General features: G+C 41.3%; 1 protein-coding gene across 1 annotated transcript; it reads left to right on the top strand.

The window, feature by feature from the left end:
- The first annotated feature begins 6,970 nt into the window (after nucleotides 1–6,970).
- Nucleotides 6,971–9,054, top strand: gas1b (growth arrest-specific 1b). Its single transcript, XM_030150919.1, has one exon. It carries the CDS (start codon nucleotides 7,377–7,379, stop codon nucleotides 8,157–8,159), a length of 783 nt encoding a protein of 260 aa, XP_030006779.1. The 5' UTR covers nucleotides 6,971–7,376; the 3' UTR covers nucleotides 8,160–9,054.
- The last annotated feature ends 388 nt before the right edge of the window (nucleotides 9,055–9,442 follow it).

Raw genomic sequence — 9,442 nt, 5'->3', positions numbered from 1 at the left:
TGTCATGGTATGACTTAAAGACTCTACACTGGTTGACAGAGTGGAATGAAACACAAACACAGTAACACAATTGTCTGGATCACTGCTGCTGATTTTATTTGGAAACTTGGCATTGAAGTGCAGGACAACTCTTGAGATCATAATGGAATTTCTATTACTTTTTTTTCCACATAAGCCCCAGTATTTGACAGAAAATATTCTATGTGAAACTGAATTATATGAATTCATAGCAGATGTCTGATTTGAAGTGGACAGCCAAGTACTTTCAAAAGAACTTTAGAGTGAATACCAAATAATTTATGAAGCTCCAGCATGTTGGACGGAATCCATATTGTCTGGCATCCTCTTATTAAAACAAAAAACAAAAAAACTAACCACTTCCTTTTCTGCGTTTTATTTAGTCCATGTCAGCATTCGAGTGCTTCACTGCCCTTGAGACACACAAACACTTACACTTTGTAGACACACTTGTTTATTTCCATTCTGTTCAGACTTTGTATGATTATAGGTTACTGAGTCAATATTTAGATTTTGCAGGAAAAGCAAAAGCCAGGGTGTTTGTTTTTCTCTTGCTACTGTGTGTGGCATGTATGCATGTAGACAAAATGAGATGACATGTCTTGGTTTGAAAAACAGTTGCACTACTGACTTAAGTATTGAGATAAATACAAAGCTGAGGGCTGCTGTCAGATACTTTGGCTTCATCGTCTATGTCATGCTTCATGAGAGGCATTTCCTTCTCTCCTTTTCTTCAGTGCTGTTTATTTTTGACATGTAGCTGCATCATCGTCACAATATAAATGCTCCACAAAAACTGTTCATGTTGAGATACGTCTAAGTATGTTGAAACAATAGCATTCATTGGCAAAAGAATATCGCTTAAATCATTTTTTGAAACTAAACCCTTCTTTGGTACCATATTTGCTTTTTCCTCTTTAATTTGGGTGATACAACATTGTTTTGTCCCTTTTTTCTGTCTAACTATGACAGGTCAGTACCTGCTCAGTGTCTAACTGATATCCAGTCCATGTCCAGACAGGCTCTGTTTACTTTACACTCTGATGAAGTGTATTATAGTGGTGCAGACTGTGGTGCATCTGCAAGCAGACATCTGAAGTCTGCAACCCCCTGCCCCCTTTCCTAAAGCTGGCCTCAGTGTTGACAGTGCTCACAGACCCTCTGATAAATATTTATTACGAAATTTAAGCGAATCAGATAAAAACCCAGGAGTACCTTGTCATGAATCAGGCTAGGAGAACAACGTGATGTGTTCAGGTAATCAGAACAATCCGAAATGCTCCATAAACTGTGAAACCAGCTGACTGTGTGCCCCAAATATAAACAAGCCCAGTCAAAAAGGTAAGGACTATATTTTCAACAGCTGACTTATAAACAAGAATCCATTTTGTGTACAATAAAAAGCCCCTGCCATTTCATTCATCATGCCACATATTGGCCCTACCGTATCACCTTTTATAACAGATCAGTGTGGCTTTTCTCAGCGCAGTGACAATGCGCAGACCCAGAGAGCCAGTGTTTAAATTAAATATAAACCCTGTATCCCAGACCACCCTGACAGGAGCGAACTGCTAATGTAAATACTGCTGCAACCATCCAGAGAGGAGCCATATTTGTACCGTTGTTCATGCATCCTCAAACCCTTCCACCCCCGGCCCACTTTTAGTTTGGAGGTGGCCATCCGCAGTTTCCTTGGTACCTAAACCGCAGTTCAAATGCCAACAATGGAAATCTCAAATTCACTCTGACATTTCGGTTACTTCAGTACTGTCTTCTTAGTGTCTTGGTTACCCGGTCAAACCTTTCCTGTATCTTTATAGAAATCTGTAATTTAAAGCTATTAGAGCTATGCCGGAAAGGAGGAATATTTGCTGCAGTTTAAAGGCAACAAAGTGGAATGTTTTTCCAAAGTTATAGCTTCATCAGATGTTTGGGAAGCATTTCATAGACGGTTTAAAGCTCTGTAAACCGTATATATTCCACTAAATATTATGCAAATACCACATTAACTAATGTCTCTGGGCTGTTCAGAGCGTTCAAGCCAAGTCAGATTTCTATGTGTAAGCGAGAAAAAGTCAGGTTAGATAATTTTATTTTTATTTCAGGCATGTGGACAGACCACCGCTATTGTCCAACCACAAAGGGGGTGGTGTGCTTGGATTTAAAGCATGCATGTGGTTGGAGTCACTGCAGACAGCCGCATCTGACGGATGGTACCAGAATGGTCATGGGCTCACAGATAGTATTCTTTTTGTTGAATGTACTGCAGTGGTTCCCAACCTTTTTTGGCTTGAGACCCCATTTTAACATCACAAATTTCTGGTTACCCCAGACATACAAAACAGAGACATTTTTTTGCTAAAATTAATTTGTTTTTAATCATGTAAGAGTTTGCTATACTATATTGCAAATAAACATTAATTTTCGATGACATTTAGGCTATATAATGTATATTATTATGGATGGAGGCAGAAAAGCCAGGTGGAGATTACTGCACAAAATGAGACTTTTATTTACCTTGGTCAGAATATGTACAGTCAGTCCAGCTTGGATTTACAAGGCTACAATGAATTACTGAACAATTAAGGAATTTTGAATTAATAAATACATACTGGGGACAAAGAACATTTGAAAGATAAACAGAACCACAGTGCTTCAGTTCCAGCTTCAGAGTTTGTCATGTCTTTTATGGATTGTGATTGTCTCTCTCAACTTACTATATATTTTATTAGTAAGTTTGTTTTTTATTTTTATCAATTACTAGAAATTTCAGGCGACCCCTTTTGAATTCCAGGCAACCCCACGTGGGGTCCCGACCCCAAGGTTGAAAAACACTGATATAATGTATGAATGGATTGAATTTCCCCCTGGGATCAATAAAGTATCTATCTATCTATCTATCTATCTATCTATCTATCTATCTATCTATCTATCTATCTATCTATCTATCTATCTATCTATCTATCTATCTATCTATCTATCTATCTATCTATCTATCTGTCTATCTGTCTATCTGTCTGTCTGTCTGTCTGTCTGTCTGTCTACCGCTGACTAAAAAATTTGCAACAAAATCAAGGTTAAAGATTCTTTCTTCCCATGAAGCACTGGAGTCAACGTGTACTGCGTTCTGAATTTAGACTTACAATAGTCTATAGAGATGTCTGTCAGCAGGAGAAAATTGTCACAATGTCATTGAACAAATGTCATAAATTGGTGCAAAAAATGTTTCCTTTGCCCACTTTGTCATTCTAAAAATACGTGTAAAGCCCATCTGGATACAATGGTGCATGTCAATCACACATCTCCAACATTGTGATTAGTGAGGCAAATGTCAGGGAAGCCCAGGGTGACATGTCATTTTCAGTCTTCCGAAACAGTGAATCGGCCTTTTAGATCAGACTCAAACTGTGCCCTGCTGGCGTGAAGCCAGAGACACTGAATGACAGATTGCACCATTGAAATGTAAAACTGGAATGTGCATATCCTGCCCCTTTGACTACAATTTTGAGGGCACTGTATGCTTCTGACAACAAAATCAATTTCCTTTGGCTACACCCTCAGCAATCCGACACTAAACATTGTGGTTGGTATAAATAGTCATTATGCCATCGCAAGGAAATTCATTGGGCCTCAGCAATAAATACTGAGGCTGAATACAGGCTGCGTTTATTCAAAGTGACTGATTAAAGGTCTGAGCTACTACAACTCCTGAGTTTCTTCACAGTGACGCTGTATTCAGTCTTCCATTACAACAGCAAACATCTTGAGCATTACATGTGTTCCACAGCAACCAAGAGACAGGTATATATCCTCTTATTCTGCTCTGCTCTTGTAAAGTGGATGCTGCCGAGTCATTTTGTTCTTTGCCAGTTTCTTGTAAAGGCCTTGATCCAGTGAACAATGACTCCTCTGTGGTGAGGTTGTAGTCACGTATCTGTCCCTGAGCAGCTATTTCCTCTTGGAGAGATACATGATCAGAGTTTGGAGAGCAGAGGAGAGGTCACATTTCAAACAAAAACTGAAACCTCTTTCTGCCCCGGAGTCTTTTTTTTTTCCTCTGAAAAGCCCCCTGCTTTAGACAGATACCCTCAGTAGTATTACCCCAAGGGGACTTTGCTTGGCTTTATTAATCTCACCTCATTGTGAGTGAATGAAAGTGATCTTATAATAAAAGCTGTTATCTTATCATTACCTGACCAGTGTTACAGAATTCCTCTTCACTGTAGCTTTAAGCAGCCCTGTAAAGTTTCCACTGTTCCTTGAAAAACATTTTACTGTGGGTGTCATTAATCTACTAAAGCACCAACTATCAATCAACATCCTCTGTGATGAGAAACCAGGCTTTACATTTCTGTCTAGAGCTGAACTGCTCAGTTTAATATATTTAACAGTTTCCTCTCCTTTCCTTTTTCACTACTTGAGTCTACCTCAAAAGCATTGCTGCCTTCTGTTCATCATCACAGAAATAGAGACTTCATCACCACTTTCTAAACCTCTACTTCAACAACCAGGGTTTTCTGGGAAACCGACACATCTCAGCCAAAATGACCTTTATGTGAACCTGTGGCTTTACAGTGAGTTCAAGTCAAATCCTTTTCCTGGTGCTTAGATTCTCCCAGGGGATTCATTTAGTCTCTGAACACGTGGTTCGATCCTTAAACATCTTTGTTGTGATCAAGATGGAGTTTGGGAAAACAGCACGAGGAAAGAGGATGGTACTTTTGAGAACACAGGCAAAGTGAGAGTCAAAAATCACCTAAATTGTCATCTAAATATTCAGATGTTAAACAGAAAACTCTAGTGAATATAATCTGTAATGGCACAGGCTAAAAAACTTGAAGTTTGGCTCTTGTTCTCACCAAAAGTATCTGAATTCTCTGCTTCCATGTGAAAACAATGAAGAAAATATCAGTTTATTTGAGACAGGCATCTGAGAAGTTTCCATGAGCCACAGAAAAAATGAACAAAGCAGGGAGAAAAACACTTGGCAGCTTTGTAATATCGACTCCTTTTCCTCCCTCCCCTCTCCCCTTTCTCCAACTCTCTCTCTCTCTGAGCTTGGAAGCACTTGAATACAGAGCTCAGTGAATTGTTCTGGCACACCAGCTTGTGTGTAATGACTTCTGACAGCAGTGGAGACAAACTGAAGAGCATGTCTGTCTCTGCATGAGTATTTGTGAATTTACTCTCTGGAACTGCATTCCATTTCTGGAAACACTATTATATGCAGTTCGCTGCAAACAACCACTTGTACAGGATGCATGGTTGAAGGTATTTCTTTGGAATAAATGGAAGACATTGAACAATAGAGCAGAGTGTTATTATATTTCCTCAAAAACGCCCTTAAAGTCTAGGTATGAAAGTAAGGAATGAAAGTGATGTATTAGAGTAATTTAAGAGGTACAGTTTGGGGGAGAGCAGCTGCCTCCTCCATCATACTGAGCTGCTGGCTCAACTGAATCTGGCGCTTGTTCTTATTTGGCAGTCGTCCAACACTGACTGGATTTTTATTCCGCTATGAAATATGGAGTCCTTCTTAAGGGAGTAGTGAAAATAGGAGCAGGATATGTTCTTTAGTTTGTTAGGAGGTGGTGAGAACACAGCTTTCTGCAAATCTCATAGTTCTGGAAAAAGGGCAACGAGTTTGCTCAACTGTGCTTAAAAGTAAACAACATGTAGAATATGAGCTTCCTCAGCGCCCTTATCTATGTCTGTTTAGTGCAGGATTTGGCCCCTAGCGGTCTGAGGCATATGTCAGGTTCTTTGTAGTTAATGGGGACCCTTGAGCAGCTCACCATTTGGGCTCTCTCTATCCTACACTTTGAAGTTGCTTTAAACTGAGTTCGCAGTCGGCCTCTTGCTCTGGTATGCCAGCAGGATGAGGTGAGGGGGGGGGCATTTGGGTTGTTTGGCTAAGAACTCTTCTGCACTTGTCTTGACTCCTCTCTAATCTCTCTAATTGGAACCGGGGGTCCAAGGGTCCCCTGAGAGCTGCCACATCTTTGTGGGCATATTGCTGTGATGTGATGGGGTCAAAGGAGTGACTGAGTGGTTTTTCTTTCTGACTTGATGATGAGGATGGAGTAAACACAGACCTACTCTGTCTTCTTTCTTGTTGTTTACATAGAGTGTGTGATTGCAGTTGTTCAATGGAAGGCGTCGTTATTTGGGAAATAGGGAACAAAAACTACTGTTTTTCTCAACTGCTGCACAGTAAAGCAGTTGGGTGTTTTTCTTTTACTCCTTGACTTTTCTCCAGACTCCCACCTCCATATCAGGACATCTTAAGCCTTCAGACTTTTTCCTATATTTGTGGGGTCTCAGCTCTGGGTCTGCGCTCACAGTGTGGGGTCTGGCATCTTCGTGTGGGCCAGAATGCTGGACCCATGATGTAAATCACTGAATGTTTTGGGTTAAGACATGGGCTGTTAGGGCTGGGGTTGTGCAAGTCTTCAGGAAATTAATTTAAGTCAATGTAATGTCCTCACAACTATGGAAACAAAGAAGTGTGTGTGTGTGTGTGTGTGTGTGTGTGTGTGTGTGTGTGTGTGTGTGTGTGTGTGTGTGTGTGTGTGTCTGTGTGTGTGTGTGTGCGTGCGTGTGTGTGTGTGTGTGCGCAGTGCTGCATGTGTGTTATATCACAGCTATGCATTTAAGCCTTGTTATGTTTCTGAGTATAAAGTGTAAGACAGGAGCTCTGCATGTGTTATAACAGCTGTCGTTTCTCCCTGCGGGAAAGCAACACAATCCTAGTGTTTTCAAAGAAACTGTGGCTCATGGATAATGGATCCCAAAGCTGCAATGAGCCAGTACTGAAGAATTAAACGACCACAGTGCACTATATGATCTGTATGAACTATGCACATGTAGCCTAACCCTGCGTAAAGTTTCTTTTCCGTGGAGTGTGTGACAGTGGTTTGCGTCACTACCCCTGCGTGACGAACCACAACAGTTTATCGGACCAATAGGACGTGGCTGTTGGAGTAACCTCATCAGTCCATCACTACTCTGCCATCATTACGAGGCGGCTACTGTTGGAGTAGATGTTGGAAGAAGAGGAAGCGTGTAAGATATCCAACATTTGGACTTTGGACATAAACGGAAACTCGACCTTTGCACTTTTTGCGCGCATTCAAGCCTCGACTCCGGATGTGTAAGCGGTGGATCTGGCGAAAAGTGGACTTGGCTGCTCCAAACTTATCAGACTTTTACATTCATTCTTCCTAAGCAGTTGTCGCGTCCTTAGATGTGGCGACTTCTATATGACATGATATGAAACCACCAAGGAGTAAACCGCTTTTTACGCATTCCGAAACCCTTATGAAGTCTGACATCTGCAGGAATCATTCTTCGTGGAAATGGCAAGTCGTGCCATGTTGATGGCGCGGACAGAGGTTCTAATATGTAGTGTGTTCATCCTTATGGTGGGTCTGTGTGTCGCTTCTAATAACCACGGACGTCGGCTGGTTTGTTGGAAAGCCATCCTGAAGTGCCATGGAGAGCCGGAGTGCCATTACGCGTACGATCAGTACCTTTTTGCGTGCGCGTCTGTTCTCAGCGGGGAGCGTAAGAAGTGTCCCAGCCACTGCATTTCATCTCTCATTCAGCTCAATCTGACCCAAAGCGGTCCGGGTCTGGAGGACTGCGACTGCGCCAAGGACCCGGTCTGCAGGGGCACCAAACAAGCCATAGAGCCGTGCCTGCCGCGGACCAGCACCATGGGCTGCACCGAGGCCCGGCGGCAGTGCGAGAGGGACCAGCCCTGCAGCTCTGCCCTCAACGACTATCTCATCCACTGCAGGAAACTTTTCGGCGGGGATATGTGCTCCGATGGGTGCCGCAGGGTCATAGCCAACCTGCGCTCCATACCCAAAGGACAACAGCTGGACACTTGTGTGTGCGATGGCACGGAGAGGAACATATGCGAGTACATTAAAGTCAGCATGAAAACCTACTGCTCTGATCCAGGCGACAGGTTCACAGGCAGCGGCTTTTCAGACTCTGAGGACACAGAGGATACCGATGATGAGTATATGTACCAGGATTACTATCAGTATGTGGAGAATTCAAGCAACATGCCACATTTTCAGACTCTGCTCACTATCCTGACCACCATTTTAGTTCTAGTGAATTGTATTTGAGAAGTTAATGGCCCTCACTGCATAAACAAACTCCCAGAATCACTTTGCTTTGTTCTAACCAGCTGCTTGTCATAAGAAATAACAACATTAGCTATTTAATTAAACTTAACTGTTATACATCTGCACTAACACAGGGCTATGTTTATGTGAATATCATTCAGAAGACACACATCCAGGTGCTTATAACATGTTTGTAGCCTCTTACTTACACGTGTCTTTTACCTGGTAATACTGAACTGAAACCTGTTTGTATGTGTGTTATATAAGCGTAAAATGTACAGTATATTTGTATGAAATTATTTTTGTCAAAAATGTTTATCAGTAATACAAGATTTGCACTAGAAGGATAGGCAAACCTCACTCCCTCACTGCAATGCAGAGGGGAAAAAATGTTGAAAATGGTCTAAAAGTGCCTAAAAGTCTGGGTTGATCCACCAGTGTGTGACCATACCAGAGGCTGTGACAGCAGGGCAGTTTTCCTTTACCAGCTGCACAGAGACTCTCTCTACAAACCCTTCATTACAAACCAAAGTTGATGTAAACCAGCGAATTAAAGTTGATGTAAGTCGGTGAATTGTGCCTATAAGTCTCAGAGCAGATAATGTTTCTGAGAAGAGAAGCTCTTAGAGTCATACTCATGACCTTGTACACATTGGTGTTTACATAAAGTATAAAATGTTAAGTCTCGAAAAATGTTCATTCCGAAATGAGAAAGGTAAAGTCTCCTCCTGGGGATGTTTTTGGTCAGTTTATTTCACCTCACCTCATGTGATTGTTTGGAAAAGACACACTGAGACCTACAGTCTGTGTTCAGGTGAGTGGAGCTGATAAGTGCCCTTTATGAACATGCTCCTCTGAATGTACATGCACAACAAATAAAAGTATTAAAAAGGTACCGGTGTGGCTTTGTGGTGAATTTAAGCTTTTGGTGTAGTATAGACAGAAGTTCACGATTTCTTATTGTGCTTAAAATAGTGCAAAGCAATAAGTGAATCATGGTCTGTTTCATGGTTATTTCATTTCAGTTAACTTTGTACCAGATTCATTAAAGTTCAACTTAATACATTTTCTTCTACTTTTATTGCTAATGTGCAGAGGTAAAAGCATAAACCTGGGACATTTTTTCTTTTCGACGTATCATTTATCACAATTTCATTTCAATGTGCATTTTAGTTTTAAGAGTTTTGCTTTTACTCATTTTCACACTTCTATGTGCCATTATCTGATAACATGTATTCACCCAGTAAAACATTCTGATCCTCAGCCAAAAATGCACATTTAAT

The sequence above is a fragment of the Sphaeramia orbicularis genome, chromosome 12 (genome assembly GCF_902148855.1).
Source record: "Sphaeramia orbicularis chromosome 12, fSphaOr1.1, whole genome shotgun sequence".
NCBI lineage: Eukaryota > Metazoa > Chordata > Actinopteri > Kurtiformes > Apogonidae > Sphaeramia > Sphaeramia orbicularis.
This window is presented reverse-complemented; position numbering and strand designations above follow the sequence as displayed.

Coding starts and splice junctions, on each gene's coding strand:
- gas1b (XM_030150919.1), top strand. CDS start 7,377: ATGGCAAGTCGTGCCATGTTGATGGCGCGGACAGAGGTTCTAATATGT.